Source organism: Eptesicus fuscus, chromosome 10, assembly GCF_027574615.1.
Source record: "Eptesicus fuscus isolate TK198812 chromosome 10, DD_ASM_mEF_20220401, whole genome shotgun sequence".
In the NCBI taxonomy this organism is placed as follows: Eukaryota; Metazoa; Chordata; class Mammalia; order Chiroptera; family Vespertilionidae; genus Eptesicus; species Eptesicus fuscus.
The window spans coordinates 60090633-60113264 of record NC_072482.1 but is presented as its reverse complement, the minus strand read 5'-3'; the positions used below and the strand labels follow the sequence as shown (position 1 = coordinate 60113264).

General features: G+C 39.8%; 2 protein-coding genes across 2 annotated transcripts in view; both read right to left on the bottom strand.

Moving 5' to 3' along the window:
- The window catches only part of AFG1L (AFG1 like ATPase), a 143935-nt gene that overhangs the window by 5797 nt on the left and 115506 nt on the right, over positions 1-22632 (bottom strand). The window contains exon 11 of the mRNA XM_008140042.3: positions 1585-1725. Within this exon, the coding sequence (XP_008138264.2) occupies positions 1585-1725 (141 nt within the window). The remainder of the gene's footprint in view (positions 1-1584; positions 1726-22632) is intronic.
- On the bottom strand, positions 15067-16314 carry LOC129150491 (zinc finger Ran-binding domain-containing protein 2-like). Its single transcript, XM_054722178.1, is given in 3 exon segments — positions 15067-15262; positions 15265-15524; positions 15748-16314. Coding segments are annotated over 3 exon segments (987 nt in total). The 5' UTR covers positions 16293-16314; the 3' UTR covers positions 15067-15080.

The window sequence follows — 22632 nt, the reverse complement described above, 5'->3', positions numbered from 1 at the left end:
AGCTCTGGAGTCCTCAGCTTCAGGCCTCTCCTGGCTCCCCGATCACATGCACGCTGTCCCCAGGGGAGTGGGCAGCCGCTTGAGGTGGGCTCCGCAGCACTGCACAGAGCCATGCGGGCTGTCCTTCATGCTCAGGCCCATCGCAGGGCTTTTGCTGCAAACCGCCCCCCCCCCCCGGCCCTCCCCCCGCAGAGGCCCTTGTCACCTGCCCTGGAGTTCAGCCATCTCTTCTCAGCATTTTAAGAAGCACTGGAGGAGTTCGTGAACACGCAGGTTCCAGGCCCCATCCTTTTCCAGAAGGGGTGGGCTCTGGAATCCAGATCTTAGGTAGCCCAGGTGATTGTGAGGCAGGTGGTCCTCTGCCGGACTTCCGTGTCCACCCCGCCCCCCATGAAGACCAGTCTACTCGCCCCCTAGACTCTCATGGCACCACGTTTCCAAGAGACCATCCCACAGCGGTGACTCACACTAGTTCTGGGGACATTTGATTACTGCATCTCTGACACTAAGATGTGACCTCCGTGAGGGCAGGCACCACACCTGGCTTTGCTTGTCACGGAACTTCCAGCGCTCAGCACTGTGCTCGGCAGGATGGAGGTTGTGGAAGAATGAATACGTGAAACGTTAAAGTCTCCCTCCCAGAAGATTCTGGCCTTTCCTCCTCCCACTGAAGTCCTTTCAATGTTAAAATCACTGCTCTGTTTCTGTATAAGAAATAGGGAGCAAAGTTGTATCTAACAGTAAAATAGTATTTCATTAACTCTAATTTGAAATTGTGCTTTTACTGAAAATATACAGTGGCAGGTATAGACTATTAATAGTGGCTCACCCTAAGAGCTTACACAGCCCCCATAATGCTCTAAGTGCTTTATATGCTCACTTAATCCTCACAACAGCCATGTGCGATGAGTACCATGGTTCCTGAGTTTTTCCACTGAAGGCAACTGTATCTCAGGAGGGTAAGCTGGTCTCAAGGTAGACAGCCTGACCCCAGGGCCCACTCCTTAACCAGGAGGCTGCACCACCTCTGATGAATGGACAATGGCTCGGTAATGCAGGCTAAAACACCTGGCTAAAAAATCAACAACAATAAGATAGTGCAATACTATTACTAGGTTTCTGGGTCATAGGGAGACAGAGAGCCAATACTGAGGAGCTTCTTTAGATATCCATTCATGTGTTCATTCAAATATTTATTGCACACTGAGTCTAGGCAAGGAACTGTGTTGTACATGGTCATAGATAGAGCACAGGATGTGTCTAGTTGAGTGATGGAATCATTAATATAGCAGAGAGTCTTATGATGTGAGTTTTATTATACAACCCCTACCCCTAGTGCTATTACTACTAATATTTACACGGCACTCAGCTTGTGCCAAACATTTTTTTTAAATGCTTTACACGGATTAGCTTATTTTGTCCTCATAATTCTCTGGAGGAAAACATATTATTGCCCCAATTTACAGATGAGGAAACTGAGGCACACTGAAGTAAACTAAGTGGTAGACCAGGATTCCAGCCTAGCTAAAGTAGCTCCACAGTCCAAAAGGTTCAGTTTTGAGAAAATGCACATTTCATCCTTACCTTGAAATCATAGAGGGTATCAATAAGAGTTATGAATCTTCGAGCTTGACTCCTTTTTGACAGTGTAAATTGGGGAATGTTTCGCAAAAATACTGTATCAAAATTCTTTGATAGCTCCAAATAATCACTGGCTCCAAGCGGCTGTAATTAAAATGAAATAAAGGATAGAAAATGAAAATAAGCCATTTCTGGTTGCTCTTGGATTAATGTCATTGGAAAACACCTCTTTTTCTTGTCATGATGTGACCCAGGCGGTAGCTTGGGGGTAACTTGACCAAATAGGGCAGTGTGTTCAGAATAGGCTAAGGACGGTATTCCACACTGTCATCATGATGTGAAGGGGGCAGAAAAGAAGACAAGAGTATGGAGGGGAGTGAAAGAATACCTCTAGCCCCTTGGTTGGTAACTAGCAGGTCCCCATCCTAAATGTAGTCTTCACTCTTTTTATTTATATGACACTAGAGGCCCGGGGCACGAATTCGTGCATGGACAGGGTCCCTCGGCCTGGCCAGTGATTGGGGCTGATGGGGGCCATCTCGCCCAGTCCCAATCGGGGCCAGCTGGCTGGGGGGCAGGGACTATGGGAGGTTGGCCGGCTGGGGGGAGGGACCACAAGAGGTTGGCCAGTCATGGGAGGTTGGCTGTGGGAGCACACTGACCACCAGAGGGCAGCTCCTGCGTTGAGTGTCTGCCCCCTGGTGGTCAATGCACATCATAGCGACCGGTCAACCGGTCATAACGGTCACTTAGGCTTTTATATATATAGATAGATAACTAAACAAATGCTTCCTAGGACTCAACCACAAACAGCACTGCTGTTAAATGGAGCTATCTTACAATGACATGCTGACCATCATGTTACCACATTGAAACTCATCAGAAAACATTTTTCACGTAAGTTGAAGTACAATTATTCAGGTGAAATGTAGGAAACATTGCTACCCTCTATAGGAGATAGCAGGGGAGTTTAATGACCAAAAGTACACTGAGACCTCAGCATAGTTTGGCACGGCAGGCCACCTCTTGATTTGGGGGGCAGTTATAGACCTCAAGATCCACAAAATTATTCACAGAGATGCCACCTATAGATATAAAGTGCTTATTCCTGAAATATGACTTTAACTTACAAAAATTATGAGACCTCTGCAAACATGTTGTTTGGAGTTAGGAATCTTCCCAGGAAATGTTACCTCTCCTCATTTTAAGTTGTGTGTGGACGACTGTGCCTGAGAGCAGAACCCGCGAACAGGGTTCAGGGGAGTGTTTCTGGCCCCACTAGAGGGTGGAGGGGACCAGAGGTCGAGTGGGCCGGGATCTCCGCTGAGGTCCCGAGGCTCCTAGGTCACCCTGGCCCACTCCGGTGCCGGGACACAGGCACTAAGCCTCCTCAATTTCTGGCAGGATCCATCAATATCTCCTCGTCCAGAAATGTCCCCTCACTGGGGGAGTCATTTGCATTAAAACTTCCTTCAGGAATGCAGATGGGGCTGTGTTCCTGGGAGAACTGGGGAACTGTGAGGAGGGGAGTCATGCCCACCTTAGAGCCGGTCATTTAAGCCCAGACCTGTCCTAACGACCCACTCAGGGAAGAAGGCTGCTCAGGAGGCCTGGGAGGTGGGAGAGAACTTGAGGGTTACATTCTGGAGAAGTGGCTCTCTCAAGAGAGAGCAGTTCTGAGGAGGAGACAGCAATTTGGAGACCTGGGGCAAAGGGGCAGAAAACCAGAGAGAAGCACAGAGAATGACCTGACTCCTCTGGAATCAGCGTAGAGACTTCCCCACCTCCTCTCACCAACCAAGTAACAAACAGGGAAGAAGGAGATAACCATGCCTTTCCCATTTCCCTCCTTTGCTAGAGAGCATTTACCTCCAAACCCAGTGTCTAACCTTCCCTCGGACGCCCCGGTCACCTCACCACACAGGGTCGTGTGTGTGTGTGTGTGTGTGTGTGTGTGTGTGTGTGTGTGTGTGTGTGAACCCTGACGCTCTTACAAGGAAACCTTGCTGTCTGTCAAACCTGATCTGGACCAGGAGCGCGTGTTAACAGAGTAGCCAGGAACAAGGCCTCTAGACTGCCTGGGTCTGAACCCTCAGTGGGTTACTTATAAACTGTGTGCTTTTGGCAAGTTGCGTATCTTCCTGTTCCTTAGTTTTCCCATCAGTAATATGGAAATTTGATTCCCATCTCCTAGGATTGTGAGGATCAAATGGAATCATACAAGTGAAGCATTTAGCACAATGCCTGGGGCATACATTGGTAGGCAAACAATTCCGGCTGCTTTTAGTTTTTACTATGTTGAGCTTAAATGAGGAGGCTCTGTACAAATCAGTTGAGGATGTAAAGAAGTGTCATTTGCAATAGTGAGTTTGCTCCACCACCCTAAACCCTAACTCAGCCTTTGTATACCTCCCTGTCCTCAGTCACAACAAGGATCAGAGGAGACTGTGGAGGCCCCATATAACGAAAACAGCTCCCAGAACGGGATTCGGGGTGGGGGATGGGGGTGGGGCAAGATATAGTGTCTTCTTGCAAAAAAGGATGACATACAGTAAAACTCTCATGCTCTGAGGGTGACACACATGACTTTTTTGAGATGAGTTAGAATTAGTGTCTCCTCTTTTGTAAATAAGAAAGTATATGTAAAAAAAATGTAAAACCTCATCATCATATGTAGTTATGCATAATTAAGCTCACTCTTTATGCATGGATGTGATTTCTATCAGTATAACTACAAGCCCAAGGAAAATCATCATCAGAAGTGCACTGAAGTGCCTAGGGCAACTGAAATCAGAATTCTGCCCACTCAGCTATTTTTACAAATTATATACCTTTGTCAGTAGGTTCTGCACTTGCCATTATATTAACAAATATCCCTTTTCTTCATATCCCTGAAACAATTATGTGCTCATTCATGAAAGAAAACTAAGCTTATTAAAGGTATCTATCTCCTTTAAAAACGACAGTCCTTGGGGAGAAAGAGGAGGTAGTGTTCAGTGGGTACCGAGTTTTAGTCTGGGATGATGAAAAAGTTCTACAGATGGATAGTGACGACGGCTGCACAACAATGTGAATGTACTTAATGCCACAGAAATGTACACTTAAAACTGATAAAAATGGTAAATTTTATGTTATATGTAATTTTACCACAATTTAAAAAGTTATTAAAACAAGGAAAGGTTATTAATTGCCAAAGAAATCCCAATCCAGCCCATAGAGAGATAGCAATATATGAGAAAGAATAAAATGTACTAATCAAGGAAGTCTTTTCCCAAAAGAAAACAGCTCCACTAAGATTAAAATTTTAAATATAAAATATATATATTTTTTAGTAAATATTTAAAGAGTGGCTTCAATGTTGGAGTGTCCAAGAAGTAACACTCAAAAAAAACTTCCAGGATTGAATTTGGTGAAAGATGGGGATTTCTTATTAATCAGAAATGCTGTTTTCCATTAATTAAAGAGGTTAAACAGTTGTGGGGAAAAATAGAGTAAAGGCTTTGGTCTGTCACTTCTTCATGTGACTTTGAGCAACTCTCTCTGAATTTATGTGTCCCCCACTTGTAGGGGAAAGCTGGAGGCCCACATAATGAAGAGCCCCTAAACTAATACATGACACATAGACAGTGGTTAATATTTACTGAATTAGTGAGTCCATGTATGAATAAAACACAACATAGCCTGGGGAGTAGGCTTATTCCTTCTTTTAAAGCCATTTGTCTCAAAAACATTTGAAACACCAAATAAGAAACAAATCACACCCTTTCTTATCTGTCCCAAATTCCCTACCCCCAGGACATTGTTGAATGTCATAGTATATTTGCAGGAAGAAGTCTAGAAAGATATAGACCAAAATATTAACAGTGATTATCTTCGGGTAGTAGAATAAAAGATGAATTTTGTTTCTTTGTTATACTTTTTTGACCCTCCCCCTTGCCTCCCAGTGAACTTGTGTTACTTTTAAATTGCAAACACAATAATGGTTGTTTTGAGAGGTCATTTCTATAATAGGAATCTTACCATTTATGTCTTATATGTGTGAAGTCATAATATCAGTTTTGACATGGACCATTTGTTTTCCTGGTGTGTTTTTTTATGTGTTTTTAAAATGTGTTTTTATTGATTTCAGAGAGAGGAAAGGAGAGAAAGAGAGAGCTAGAAACATCAATGATGAGAGAGAATCACTGATCGGCTGCCTTTTGCACGCCCTGTATTGGGAATCGAGACCACAACGTGGTTCATGGATTGAGGCTCAACCACTGCGCCATACCAGCCAGGCTGTCTTCCTGTGTTTTTATTCTACAGAAGTAGAATTTTTTTTTTTCAGGGACATTTAAAAAGAAAATAATGTAAGCTGAACACCCATTTTTCTCCTTTAAAGTCTAACAAAAGAATGAAGAATTTGATATTTGGGATGAAATCTGACTTTAGTTATTTGGCAACAGTCAACTAATGATTTACACTAGGGCAATTCATGGAACAAAAAATATAAAATTTCTAAGAGGCTAATAAACAAATGAAAAATATAAGCTCAATATTAACCAACGAAAGACAAAAAAAGGACATATTTTTCACATAGCAATTTTGCAAAGAAAAATTATATTACTCAATGCTGGCAAGCATGTAATGCTTGCATTAAGAGTCCTAAAAGAAGTCATAAACTTGACCCAAACCTTTTACTTCTAGAAATCAATCTAGAGGAAATGATGAGAAATTTAACCAAAGGTGCCATTGCTATCATGGCTTAGTGGTTAGAGCACCAGCCCACACACCAAAGGGTTGCAGGTTCGATCCCCTCCCAGTTGGGGCTCTTGCAAGAGACAACCAATCAATGTGAGGCACATTGATGTTTCTCTCTCTCTCTCTCTCTCTCTCTCTCTCTCTCTCTCTCTCTCTCTCTCTCTCTCTTTCCCTCCCTCCCTTTCTCCCTCCTTCCCTTTACCTTTCTCTAAAAATCAATGAAAAAATAGCCTCGGGTGAGGATTACAAAAAAAAAAAGAGAGAGAGAGAAAGAAATTCAACCAAAGGCTATATACAGGGACTATTTATAATTATGTGAACCAAAACACAAATTTAAAATGGAATAATATGCTATCAACAAATAATAATATTTATGAAAAGAATTTTATGGAAACATGCTTATGATAAAAAGCTAGAAAAAGAATGCAAAATTACAATTAAGGTACCTGTTTTGCTCAAATATGCATGTAGGAAAAAAACTAAGTAACTATATAAAAAATGCTAACAACTATTATCTTTCATTGGTCTGAGTGACAGACTTGGAGGTATTTTTATGATCTTTATTTTTTAGATTTTTCTATACTTTCCAAAGGGGAGAGAAACAAAATATTTTATGATAAAGAAAGAGGGAAAACAGAATGATGCAGTGAATAATAATGAAGATTAGTAGATTCCAAATAAAGTATACTCTCTTGTTTTTCACTATTTAGTCCCCTACACTTTGCCTAATAATGAGGAGTGAATGCATAAAATATTCAACATACATGCATGTATTTAAGAGCTTGAAGAGTCACAAATCTGTTTAAATTTGCAGTTGCCTCCCTCACTTACTCCAATGTACAAGACTGAGTCCCAGACGGGTCAGTACTCTGTCCCTAGCATCTAGCACAGACCATGGAATGGAGTCTTGCATAAGACAAGATTGGTGAATAAATGAATATACTATCACCAAGTCTTCTTCAAAATCAATTACAACTACTGAATGCTTAATAAATACAAGGCATTGTGCTAAATCCTACAAGAACTTCGCAAAACACAGAGAAGACAGACTTCATTCCTTTGACCTCACTAATATACCACCAACTTACATGCACATGGTATCTATAGCAGTTGCAAACATTTATACTTTTGTTTTGCACTAGTTGATCCTCCTATGTAAGTAAACCATAGCATAGGACACTTTTTGAAAGCATAATTAGTATTGTAAATTCATGCATTGTGTCCCATGAATAATTAAAGCATATGATTATTTTTGAGTACTAACTGGCACTTCAGTTAGTAGCATTCTTGAGTATGTTATTCTAGCTCAAAATTCAAGTAGCATTATTTAATGCAGACTCTTCTTATGATAGATAATGATGACATTCTCCATCTTTCTACCTGAGCAATTAAAAAGTTTAATAGTCTTTGATGTGGCTGGTTATCGGAATAATTTTCTAAGCAGGAACAATTAAAATCCACTTATTTGGTGGTTTGTGTATTCTCAACTATTGTTTGAAACTCTTTGTTTTTGGAAAACGTAAAGAACTTTAAGTCTATAATGAGTTTTCAAAGAGCATTTGTTTTCCTTAATTACTGAAAGTATACAGCTGAATTATATGCAGCACAGTTTCTCCAACAAACTTGGAGGAATAAAGAGCTTGCCTACTGTCTTCTTTCTCCTGTATGAGAAACGGCACAGCTGTCTGCTTTGGTCTGACCCTGGTGCCAGGAGTGGGGATTTTCTCAATGCCACACCAAGGTGAAATGCACGCACTTTACCACCAGGCTGCTTTCTGCCCTGCAATGGGCGTTGATCCACTTCAGTACACACAAATGAGCTGTCAGCTTGAATGTCTTTTTTTCACTGCCTGGCTAACGCTTGTTCTGCAACCATTATTTCAGCTCAAGTAGGATGATTATTATTTCAAGCACTGTCTAGATTATACTGTCCTAAGGGTTACTCTTTATCTGTATAGACTCCTCTTTATAAATTCCTTGTAGTGATACCCTGATAGCTCCTCATTAAGCAAGTATGTGTAGCATCTTGCTTTGTTTACACAGAAATGACAATACCTCCTATCTTAAAGAGAAGTACCTTTCAATAGAAAAACATATGCTTGAATGGAATTAGAATGAATATGTCCCTTTCAAAACAAACTAAAAATATATCAATTGATGTTAAAACAATTTATATGCATCAAGTTACTAAAGATAATAATTAGAAAAAAACAGAGCATGAACTGTGTGTTTGTAAATAATTTCCCAAGATTGGTCATATGGCACTTTAATATGAGCAATCTCATTAAATGGAGTCTATAGCACCCAGCTGGGAAATACCTTGCCATTCCAGAAAATTCTACTAACTCTTGCACATTCTATTTCAGAAGGTGTTCCTTGGTGTGCTGAGGAAAGTTTTACTGGTCGACTTATATACTCTCAATGGCAGGAGGCTAGTTCTACCCAAATCTACCAGATCTTTGCTAAACTCTCTATCCCCTCTGTGGCTGCATAATAATGGTTAATACGCTACTCTTGGTGGGGACGGGCAGGGCGGGGGGGGGGGGGAAATCATCTTTTTATTTTAACAGTGAGTTTGTAGAAACACTGACACAACAACAACAACAACAACAACAAAATCAACATGGCAAACCAGAGGCAACTGCACCTTTCCCTATCCCCATTTGACTAGCTCTGTACATGTAACAGATCTCCAAATTCTGGAAATGTCTAATTCTGGAGATTCTGGAACTGGCAACCATCAGAAAACATAAGCCACATCCAACCAGATCTATTGAGTGCTTACTATGCGAAAAGCACTGTGCTGGGTTTATTCCTGGAAACACTTCCAGTTCATTTGGGGCGTGGAAAACCCCAACAACTAGCATAAAAACATTTCTATGCCTGTAACATAGAAATCCAACATGAAAAATGTGGAGACAGGTTAAAAACACAGCATTAGGAGAATATAAAGAATTAGGAAATCATTATCATTAGTATCATCATTATACATAAGCATCAATGAATGTAAGCATCAACACAACTCCAAAGCACTGATAAAAACTGCAAAATGGTGATGGAAGGAGACTTGACTTGGGATGGTGCACACACAATACAGTGTACAGATGATGTGTGTAGAATTGTGCACCTGAAACCTGTATAATTTTATTAACCAGTGTCACCCCAATAAATGCAATTTTAAAAACTTCAAAAGAGTCTTTATGAGATGGTAAAAATTAGTGGAATGGGTTATACCAACTACCTGGGATTGAGTAAACCAGACTATAATTTGTTAAGCAATTAGCTGGCATCTGACAAGGATGCAGTGTTCAATTGTTTAATAGATATCTAAGATTTGAGGGGAGTCAAGAATTTCTCTTTCTGGAAATGGGATAAACTAGGTTCAACCATACCAATGGAATCAACAGTGAATAAGTTAGTGTAGCTCAGAGCCCACTACTCAAAAAGACTCCAAATACGTCTGGAATAGAAAGCCCTGCCTCAGTAGTTTATTTAGCCTAAATTTTCAACTTAACTATAATATGATAGTCAGAAACTAGCTTAAAGTCTATGAAAAAGAGGTCTGCTTCTTTGATTTGTAGGCTGAGAAATATGGGCCCTCATAGTCTTCCACTCAGACATCGGCTAATCACGGTCTGGAATTTATTCTCACCACGAGATTATTCAAACTGGCTACACCCACTTAGTTCTCATAGTGTCTACAGTTTCTGAACTAAGGTTAATTAGAGGCTTAAACTTGAGATTTTAATTAATCCTCACCCAAGGATATTTTTTTCCCCGTTGATTTTTAGAGAGAGAGTAGAAGGAAGGAAGGCAGGGGAAAAGGGAGGAAGAGAAGGATAAAGGGAGGGAGAAAGGGAGGGAGGGAGAGAGAGAGAGATACAGTTATCCTGCAATCCAAATACATGCCCTTGCCAGGAATCGAACCCAAGACCCTTTGTTGTTCGGGCAGACGCTCTAACCATTGAGTACACCAGCTAGGGCTAAGCTTTAGATTTTATAAGAAGCCATGGGGACATTTTGGATTGCTAGGTTTTCTCAGGGCTCCCTTGCTAAAATTTTTTTAGTGTCAGCCAATCTAAGCAAACCAAGTTCTAGAGAATGGGAACAACACCAATGAGCTAAGCAGTGCATTATACTGAGCATTTTCAACCTTTTTCATCTCACGGTACACATAAACAAATTACTAAAATTCTGTGGTACACCAAAAAATACATTTTTTGCCAATATGACCAAAAAATAGGTATAATTTTGATCCATTCACACCAGGCAGCTATTGCTGTGTTGGCTATTGTCATTTTTTAAATTTGACAATATAAGGGAAAAGAGGTCAGTGCCCCTGATTAAACAGTCAGGTATTGCATGTTTTAAAAATTCTGGCAGCACACCAGTGTGCCTCTTGCAGCAACTGATTGAAAATTGCTGGTTTAGCCTAATAAGGGAACTCATATTCGTCATACCCATGAACACAGATTGCATGACCCTTTTCAAAAATATGCCATATACTGGTATTAACCATGTATAACTAACTGTTTAAAATAATAAAGAATATGCTCTAGCGGCTAGGCGACCCTGCTAGGGGTTCTCTGAGAACCGCTGCTGTAGAGCCTAAGACCATCGGAAAACACAGATATTTACATTACGATTCATTAACAGTAGCAAAATTACAGTTATGAAGTAGCAACGAAAATAATTTTATGGTTGGGGGTCACCACAACATGAGGAACTGTATTAAAGGGTCTCGGCATTAGAAAGGTTGAGAACCACTGCTCTAGCCAATTTGGCTCAATGGATAGAGCATTGGCCTGTGGACTGAAGGGTCCCGGGTTCAATTCTGGTCAAGGGCACATGCCCAGGTTGTGGGCTTGATCCCCAGTAGGGGGCGTGCAGGAGGCAGCCAATCAATGATTCTCATCATTGATATTTCTATCTCTCCCTCTCCCTTCCTCTCTGAAGTCAATAAAAATATATTTTATTAAATAAATAAGAAAATTTTATTTTAGCTACACAACAACTAGTTCTTTGACAAGACTAATTTAGATATTAGCAATCCAGCTTACACTGAAAAAAAAATATTGGCAGTGGAAAAAACAGTCCATCCATTGCTAGAATTATTTCACTAACTCATGTACTAACACAATGCTATAACAACCCCCTTCTTATTTCCACTGGAAAGGAGATTTTCTTAGCTAGTTCAAAACAAATGGACATTTAAACATTATGATTAGTGCCTCAGACATTATGATCTCTGACTGTACAGACTACAGAAGGAAATAATGCGGCCACGCATTTGATATTTTTGAATATGATTTCAATAAGAATGTATGTGGTAATTATGAAGTAATTAGTAACAACATGATTCTACCAAAATCATTGAAACCAGTAACTAGCACTTGATCATTAACATAATCAAGCCATGCTGAGCATCCACTCGGTAGAGGGCAGTATTCGCTACACCTCCGTGGGAGGAAAGACATGAATGTGTCTGGCTTTGAGATCTCTCCGGAGGAAATTTTAAAGATTACCCACAGGCTGCCAGATGAAGTCCTATACCCTTGGCTACTGGCCCTACATGTGCATTTGAAATGAAAGGTCAATTGATTTCCTTTTCCTTGGGAAATCAGAGCTAAGAGGCATGAAAAGTGACATTTGGGACACTGCAAAGAGAGGAAAGACTTTAGAATAGCAAAGAACTTATTTTAAATTTCAGAACGAGGCCCTCTGAACATGTAAAAGTCTTACAAATGCAGAGATTTTGTTATTTTTGTTTTTCTTTTCTTGTCAGAATTCTTTGGGGACAAACGGAATCCTTTTAGATATTTGAAAAAGCTAATCAGAGATGGAAAAGAAGTGGATATCAGAGAGTTATTCTTCCTCCTCCTCTTCTGCTTCCCAAATCATGAAAATACTGCATGAAAATGCTAATTCATAATTCTAAAGATATTAAAAAGTGAATTAGAGCAAGGTTGAATGCCTCTCTCTGCCGCTGGATAAACAAAGGACCAAATCCTTCAAATTGAATAAAACCAATAGAATTCTTCTATTAGATTCTTCTAATTCTTCAATAGGATTGTTACTCCATCTTCCTACCAAAAATGACCAAGAATTATATGCTGCCCAACTTCTTACTAAAAGATTCACCATTCATGAAGGGATTGAATATGAGTTTATCCAATTTCTAAAATCTTTAAACTATTTCTCTGGATCAAACCAATGAGAAAAGCTTACTTTGTAAAGCACTTTTTTTTTTTTTTTACCTCTCTAGCACGTGTTTCATTGGACTGTACTTTGTCATTATACCCCCAGCTTGGATATAGAATCTGTTCAGTACAAAACATATGGGCAACAGGAATGGCGCTGACAAAACTGCCTGCTGGCATCTTTCAGGAAGTCCCTCTATGAAAGGCCCAAGGGAAATTTTCATTGTTTCTATTGTACCTTTGATTCAACTATACTAGGACCGTGGCTCTGTTTCCTTCCACTGAGATTTTCCAACCCCACCCTCATCTCTTCTTTTTTTTATGTCAGTTCACATGATCTTGTTGATTCCTTTTGACTCCAAACTAACACATCTCTATAAATGACTGCCAGATCTGTAGCTGCAAGTCCTACATTTCTAATCTTCATTCCTAGACAGTTGGAAGCTCCCTTCTCCAACCTCACACATATTTATCTTTTTAAAAAATATATTTATTGTTCAGATTACAGTTGTTCCTCTTTTTTCCCCTCCATAGCTCCCTTCCACCCAGTTCCCACCTCACCCCATACCCTTACCGCCCCCCCCCCCACACCCCACTGCATATTTATCTTAAGGGTCCTGCCATTCCTCTGGTCATCCAAATTGAAAAGAGCGTAGGTGTCTTGTCCTTGGCCCTGAAACCTGTCTACACCCAATCCTATAGATTTCTCTCACATTCATTTTGTTCTTTCTAATCTATTATTTTAAAGGGCAATTAGGAGCTGAAATCCAGCCTATGCTGTTTGCCAGGCAGTACTCCCTGGTGAGGGGCGGCATCCATCTAGACCAAGAATGTCAAACTCAAAGGCTCACATGGGCCAAATAAACATTGCTTAAGTCTATGTGGGCCCTAAAAAAACAAAAGCTTCAATTTTCATAGAAACATAGGTTTATGTTGATAGAGACATGCTGAAAACAAAGGGCTGAAATAATGAATAATCATTAACATAAAATAATAAATTTTAATAAAAATTAGTATTTTTCTTGAACATTAACTTACCAGACACTGAATAACTGCACAAATTAATAAGCATAATGCAAATAAACCTATTTTTCTTGTTCTCCGAAAGCAAAATATTTCCTGTTGTGCACACCATACAAGTCAGTACAAGACTAATGATGTGGCAAACGGCTGCTAAAATATTCGCTGCTAGTATTAGTGGAGAGAAATGGTGCGCCTGAGTGTAAGGCATGTAAGGGAAATGAATGTAAAACGATTACAGTAATCAGTCATTAGTGAATGTTGTAGTTCATTATTAATAATTATGTATAAAGGATATTGTAAAAATTAAGTTATAAATTTGCATTAAAACGTTTCTTACATACCGTTATATTGGCTGGGCCGCAAAAATATTCGTTGTGGGCCGCATGTGGCGCTTGGGCTACGAGTTTGACATGCTTGACCTGGACGAAGGGGGACACTTTAATTTGCTCACTTAGCTCCAGGCCCATCTTGAGAAGCGGTTTCAACTAATGCACACAAAGGCTCTGCATGTGGTAGCCACAGTGCCAATCTTCACATCTTGACCAGACTATCCAATACAGGTCTGTTTTAAAAATACTTTGTTTTATGCTGATGGAAGGTCTAATTCAAACACACCTGATATACACACTCCTTACACTGACCTCAACCTATCTATCCTACCTGAGTGCACACCATTCTCCGGCATTTAACCTAAATTCCAACAGGACTCTTAGATTCTCTGCAAAGAGAAATCTGAATTTTTCAGGGTTTTTTCTCTCTCAGCACTTTAAAGATGTTGTTGCACTGTTTTCAGGTCTCCATTGCTTTTGATGAGAAGTTAGCCTCATTAATCATATTATTGTTACCCTGGCTGCTTTGACATTTTCTTTGTGCTTGGTTTTCAGCATTTGGACTATGATGTGCTAGGAGTGATTTTCTTTGTATCTAATAGGGGTTTGTTGAGCTTCTAAAATCTGTAAATTTAGCTGGGCCAGCATGGCTCAGTGGTTGAGCATCAACCTATGAACTAGGAGTTCACGGTTCGATTCCCGATCAGGGCATATGCCTGTGTTGCAGCTTGATCCACAATAGGGAGTGACCCCCAGTAGGGGGCGTGCAGGAGGCAGCCAATCAATGATTCTCTCTCATCATTGATGTTTCTCTCTTCCTCTCTGAAATCAAATTAAAAAATAAAAAAAATAAAATCTGTAATTTTACATATTTTATTAAATTTAAAAATATTTCAGTCATTATTTCTTCAAAAAAATCTTTCTACCCATTCTCTTTCTCCTTTCCTTCTAGGACACCAATGATATAGCTGGACTTTTGATATAGTTTCTTATGCCATGGGGTTTTTTAAAAATCAATCTTTCTCTCTCAGATTGAATAATTTCTATTGATCCATCTTCAAGTTCACTGACTCTCCTGTCATCTGCAACCTGGTATCAAATACATACAGTGAACTTTAAAATTTTTAGGTCTAGAATGTTTAACTTGTAGTTTTAGAATTTCCATTTGGTTCTTTTTTTTTTTTTTTAAGATGTAAATTTTAATACATTATTTCTTTTTTGAACTTGAACGGGAACCAGAATGGGATGATCCAGAAGATGACCTGTGGTGCCTTTCGGGTGACCGTGATCTTGTTCGTCTTTTTTTGCAATCACCAGGTGAAGATCTAGAACGACTTCTCTTTCTGTTCCTCTCAGGAGAAGATGATGAACTTGAATAAGATCTTTTCGTGGGGAAGAAGAGCCCCTGTGGGATCTGGAACTGGATCTTGATTTCGACCCACGAGATCTCGAATGTCCTCTGGAACTGGAACGAGATCTTGACTGTGTACTGGAAGAACTTCTTGACCGGGACCTGGACCTAGACCTTGAACTTGAGGGGGAGGATGAGCGTGATGAAGATCGTGAATGTGAAGATCGAGACTTTGAGCGATTTCGTCTATTAGATTTTTTTTTATTACTATCTTCTTCTTCACTGGCATCAAGATTATATATATATATATTTTTATATATATATATATTTTTTATTGATTTTTTACAGAAAGGAAGGGAGAGGAATAGAGAGAAACATCAATCAGCTGCCTCCTACACACCCCCTACTGGGGATGTGCCCGCAACCAAGGTACATGCCCTTGACTGGAATCGAACCTGGAACCCTTCAGTCCGCAGGCCGACGCTCTATCCACTGAGCCAAACCAGTCAGGGCAAGATTATATTTTGAGAGATCAGCATCATCTTCATCCTCATCCTCATCCAATTTATATTTAGAAAGATCTTCATCCTCAACCTCTTCTTCTCCCTCAGATTCTTTATCTTCAACTTCCTTTAAAATAGATGCTGGACCAACTGCCTTCCCTCTGTATTTTTTCTTTTTACGTCCAAACTCATCATATTCTCCATCAGATTCTTCTCTTTCTATATATTCAACATTTTCTCTTTCATTAAAACCGCCACCATATCCTGTTCTTTCTTCTAACTTAGCATACTTTGGAGTATTACACACGTTACACTCTGATCTTCTTGCCCAATTCACATCACTGCAAGTTTTACACTGCCAGTCATTAGCACCAAATAGACTTCGGCTCTTCTCTGCAAGTGTCTTTCCTATTTCAGTGCCTCCTGCTTTCATCATCTTAGCCTCAGTTGTTTTCTCCCGACCACATCTATTACAGCTGGTTCTTCTGGCAAAGTTTTCATTTCCACATTTTTTGTCAGGGCAAATCCAGTCACCGTCACTGACTCGGAAATTCTTGGTCGACATCTTGAACGCCGCCACCACCACAGCCACCCATTTGGTTCTTTTTATACAGTTTTAATTTCTTTGCTAAGACTTCTTGTTTGTTCATTCACTATCAGTATATTTTCCTTTATAACCTGAGTATAGATAGCAAAGCTACTTTAAAACCCTTGCCACGAATTCCAACATCTGTGTCATCGTGTGATCAGTTTCCATTACCTTTCTCTTTTAAAATGGGTCAGATTGTCCTGTGTCTGAATACATCTAGTAATTTTGGATTGCATTCTGGATATTGCAAATGATGTGTTGTGGAGACCTGGGATTCTATTATATTCCACCAAAGTATATTGATTTTTTGTTGTGGCTATTTTGGCAGGTACTAGTCCCAAACTCCAAACTTTCTCCTCTGTGATGAGTAGGAACTGAAATCTCTGTTCAGTAGTTTTTGGCCTTCACTATGCATGTGTACTTCACAGGTCAGCCCAAGATTTGGACAGCGTTTCTATGAAAAATTTTGAACTCTTCCTCTGTGATTCTCTCCTTTCCATGTTTTCTCTATTTTTCAGCTGCTCTGGTTCCTCAAGCCAGGAAGAGTGCAGGATTCTACTGAGTTTAGATGTCCCGTATAAGGCCAACTGCAATCTGCTCTACGAAGTTTACCAGTGTCAACCCTTTCTCCACGTGTTGACTGCATCCCACTTTCTCCCTGCTTTTGGTTGCTCAGCAGTGCCTTCCAGATAATTTTTATTTATTTATTTTGTTCCGAGTTACAGTTGTGATCTATAGGTAAGTTGGTCAAATAGCAGCTACGCTGGCATAAATGGAAGGAGAGCTCGCCTGAGCCTTCACTTCTTTGAATACACTCTGTAATTTCCTACCTCCATGTTTTTCGTAAAAATAAACCCTCAGAAGAGGAAGAGATCAGAAAGGCTGCTCTCACCATCGCCTATTCTTAGGAACATGAAACAGCCACCCATCATCCCCCACCCAGCAGACTCTCCCACACTCCAGCCCTCAGGGCCCAGTTCCTCTCTGATACTCATCGCATTATGGTCATACTGATCCTGCAGTGCTCACTGTAATCTGCCTCAGTCTAGTGATCTATGTACTGACCACATTGTTCTTCTAAATGAAGACTGTAAGTGTGGAGACTGACTCTTATTCATCTTCCTGCCCTCCACAGCACCTAGACCCATGCCAGCTTTCCATTAAGTACTCAGCAAATATCTGTTGAGTACTAGGGAGCAGGGCCATAACATTTTTCTTAAAAAGAGTAAAGCACTCTCTGCATAAGAGGTAATTTAAACAAATGTATAGAATGTTGGTTTATTTAACCAAATGTCCTTCCTGAATGGAGGGCATTCCCAAGACGAGACACTATTTGCTGACACACTGGAACATACTGGTGGAAGTGACCCCCTTTCCTAGAATGTACTGCCCCATTCATCTTCCCACGTTACTTACTTTATGTACCACACTCCTGCTCAAAACCTAAAATGACTCTGAGGATCATGGTGAGACATCTGGTTTTTATGGAGTATCTATCTGAGGTTTTCACTCTTACTTCCCTTTTCTCTCCAGCATGTGCTCTGTTCCTCCAGAAACATTTGGTGCCTGACTTCCGATCATGGCTGAAATACTTTTACCTGCTCATCTAAATTCTACTCACCTTTCAATGTCAAGATCGGTTTCCCCCTTAAATCTCAGGTTTCCTCAGAATCTTCCCAATTCTTATTATCCTTACATTTAATTCCTGATGCACTTATTATATGTACTTAACCAGTGAGCAGAGCTCTTTAAAACAGACTGTTACAGCCAAAAGCAATGACAGGAATGAGCCAATCACACCAGGCATTTTAGAGATGAAGTATTTAGACACTGAGAGGTTAGGTGACCTGCCTAAGGCCACTCAGCAACATAGTTCTTTCCACTCTACTGCACTGTCTGGTAGTTGGTTCATGTTATTTCCCCTATAAAGTGTACATTCTTTGTAGGAAACTTCTTGCACTTCCTCTGTATTCCTTACAATGTAGTGGCATACAGACATGGAAGCACTGAAGTAGTTGTTGACCGCTAAAATCAATGCAACAATCTTGGAGGGAAATATTACATAACATGTTTCTTGATTAATAATAAAAAATAAAAGTTTGACCCTAAAACACATGGAAATTTTATAATTTCTTGATGTTACAGCTCATTTCTAGTTTTTTCTCAAAATATTTTGCCTGACTCAATAAAATCTTCACCAAGCTATTTTAAGAAATAAAAATTCTATATACTAACAATTCTCAAACTTGTTCTTAAAAAACATATCTCAACGTAATAATATATCTAATGGGATATAGCTTATTAAATATTCTAATAAGCAACATACTAAATTACTAAATTTAAGTCAACTATTTAATCTAAGGGGGAGATACTATGAAGTATATCAAATCATGTACTTTGTGGTGGAAACTGAAAATTTTGAAAATTACAAATCACAGAATTACTTGATAAATTTTTTTTTCTGTTTAAAAAAAGAAGAGAGAGAGAGAGAGAGAGAGAGAGAGAGAGAGAGAGAGAGAACGCCAGTTGGTAGGTAAGCATTAGAAAAGCCAGCAGTGTTAAAGCTATTATTTTTAAAAAGTCAAACAAGTAGCTATAAAGTGTTTTATAGCCACTACCAATTGGTTGGCCTAGATTTTCTCAACACTTTACCAAGCATTTCATCACATAGGTCTTCTGTTTAGAGAACTATTCCCAATTATTATTTAGAATTGTGATACATTTCTTATTAAACCCAAGTGAGATAATTTACTTTAAAATTAAAAACAAATTCTAATTTTAAAAAGCTAATGACCGCTTTAATGTTAAAAATTTAATTCATACTTTTTAATCATTGAGCAGGTAAATGACACATTCCTCCAAAACACTGAAACAAATATTAAATATTACTTTGTCATACTTTCTTAGAGATTTGACCCTAAAAGGAATAGGAGGAGTTTCTTAGAGAAGCGACCCTAAAAGGAACAGGAGGAGTCTCCTTCTACTGCTAGATCTGATCCACAAAATAACTTCCCTCCTACGACAGACACATATTGAAGATGCACAATTCTTAGCACACTTGTTCTTCTCTCGAGATCCTCTGGGAATCCCATGGCACTCTCTCCCCCATTGCAGGGACCACACACCTTTTAAACTATTGCAGTTGGCAGCACAATATAAATATACTAGTGGCTCGGTGCACAAATTCATGCACGGGTGGGGTCCGGCTGGCCTGCCCCGATGGGGGCTGATTGGGGCTGGGCTGGTGAGGGGAGGGGACAAGGGAGGTTGGCCGGCCAGCCTCGCCCCTGATCAGGCCAGTTGGCCAGTGCAGTGGGCCTCAGAGTGACCGGTCGTTCTGGTTGTTCCAATCGTTCCAGTGTTCTGGTCACTGGCTTTTTATATATATAGATTCACAGAAAGTGAAAGCAAGTTCTCTCCTTCCGAGAAGCCCTAGGCAGCTGAGTCTGAGAAGGCCACCCCTGCAGCACCTAAGGCGCTGCTCTTGCCCGAGTTTGAGAACAAAAGCTGAGCAAGACTGCTCAGCCTCACAATGTGTCCTGGAACAGAGAATTTCCATGTGGAGAGAGTAGGAAGGGGTTCTCTGAACCCAGTTTTTCTCCATCCCTTTTGATTCTTCTTCACCCTCCTTTTCCTCATGGAAATCACCACATTTATTCTAAGTGACTACAGTTTTCAAATTTCTAATCTAGTCCCTCTTTTATGGACATTTCTCTAAGTCCCATTCTTCTCCCTTTAAAATAGTAAGACACAAAACACATCAACAACTTTTAAACCAACACAAAGCTATTTTCTTGGAGGATACAAATCATCAACAATTAGTAAAAACTGATCCTTCAGTCAAACCTCCAACCTTGCAGAGAGTTCTATTTTTCTTTTATTTACAACACTAGAGGCCAGGTGCACGACATTCGTGCACTGGGGGGAGAAGGGGTCCCTCAGCTGGGCCTGTGCCCTCTCCCAGTCCAGGACCCCTCAGGGGATGTCTGCCTGCTGGCTTAGGCCCGCTCCCTGTGGGAGCACACTGACCTCCAGGGGGCAGCTCCTGCATTGAGCATCTGCCCCCTGGTGGTCAGTGTGTGTCACAGCAACTGGTTGTCCTGCTGTTTGGTCGATTTGCATATTAGGGTTTTATTATATAGGATTTCAGAATAATTAAATTCAGGTGAAAAATTACTAGTATACATCTTACATTTTTAAGTCAAATTATAGTATAAGTCAATTATGAGATTTTATTCCAAAAACTTTTCTTATAATACTGAGGGCCTATATGAAACAATCTAGGTCAAGGTATGTATGTTGAAATCTTCTTTATTTATTTACTTTAATTTTTTTCCTTAATCCTCGTCCAAGGACATGTCCATTGATTTTAGAGAGAGGGAAAGGAGGGAGGGGGGAGAGAGAGAGAGAGAAACATTGATGAGAAAGAAATATCAATCGGTTGCCTCCGGTACACACCCTGACTAGGAATGGAACCCGAAACCTTTCAGTGTACCGGAGGGAGCTCCAACCAACTGAGCCACACTGGCCAGGGCTGTATGTTGAAATTTTACTTCTAACTGCATGTATCCTATGTTCTTTCTCCCACATTCAATGGCATCCTCCAAAATGGCATTATGAAACAATTAGAGGACCACAGTTTATAAAAGGATTAGGATTGGTTGAATGGATAGATGACTTTTAAGGTGCCTTTCAAGATTAAGACTATGCCTCTCTACCTGAGGGGTTGAGTAGGAAGATAGGCAGGAAAAGCCAGAGGCAAAAAGACTTAGGGCTCTTTTTTTTTTTTCCCTTTTTTGTTGTTGTTGTTGTTTAAAGTATTACATACGTCTTCTTTTCCCCCAGGGACCCCTCCCCGGCAACTCCCATCCCCCAGCACATGCCCCACCCACCCCCAGTGTCTGTGTCCGTGTCCATTGGTTAAGCTTATATGCATGCATACAAGTCCTTTGGTTGATCTCTTTACCCACCCACCCGCCCAACCCCAACTTCCCCCGCCTTCCCTCTGAGGTTTGACGGTCTGTTCAATGCTTCTCTGTCTCTGGATCTATTTTTGTTCATCAGTTTATGTTCCTCATTATCTTTAGGGCTCATTTTTGACACTGGATTCACATTCCTCCCTGCAAGAATCTGATCCATTCTCTACTAAACTCTGTTCAGTCTCACTTCTGCTCTACCTGTCCCCTGTGCTTTAGCCAGGCTGGCTGCCTGCCTTAGCTCTGGTGATTAATGCCCTTATTCCCTGATGCTAATCACCACTGCTGGCACCCGAACACCAGCAGACTTGACTCTTGGCCAAATAGCAGAGATAAAAGCTAATTCATCCTTTAGTATTTATTGAGAATGTACCAAGCACAGGGCACAAACCACAAGTAGTTTCCAACAAGTGGTTTCATTTGGAATACATGAAATGAAATAAAGCATAAAATAGAGAAAGGAAGAGAAATATCTCTTAACTCCCCAAGAGATACTGTTCAGTACAGTTAAAGTCTAAAAATATATAAACTAATATGATATAATCAAGATTAATAAACAGATAAAGGCCAAAACATGCATCTGATGTACTTCTTTTCTTTGAATACTAAGAACCAAAAAAGAAAGCTAGTGAACAATGTGTACACCCATGCATATGCATCAATGATATATTTTTCTGCTCACACTTTTACAAACACACCTGGCCACCTGTCATTATTTTTATGACACAAATAACAAACTACTCCTGCAAAACAGTTACTTGTAAGCACAGTTATCAATTGAGAAAACAATTTTCTGCAGGTGTAAAAATTACATTTCTCAAGAAGGAAATTTTAGGTATAGTCAGTTTACTCATTAAGCCTTTAGAATTCTGTTTTTGCTTGCTTTCTCTGAATAGGAGCCTTTCATTTTGATCCACAGAAGTTAACCCTAAAGTAAGTGATTCTCAAACTTTTTGGTTCAGGATTCCTTTACACTCTTATTGAGGAGCCCAAAGAGCTTTTTGTTTATATGGGTTATCTATCATTGTATTTACTGTATTAAAAATTAAAACTAAGATTTAAAACAATATTTATTAATTTATTTAAAATAAGAATGATATAACTATTACATAAAATCTATCAAATTAACATAAGTAACATTTTAATGAAAATAATTATGTTTTCCAAAATGAAAATAATTTAGTAAGAAGAATAGCATAACATTGTTCTACTTTTTTTTTTCCGAATCACATGAAAGTCTGGCTCAATAGAAGAGAGCAGGATTCTCATATCTGCTTCTACATTCAATCTATTGTGGTGTGTTGTTTTGGTTGGAATATATAAGAAAATCTGACCTCACA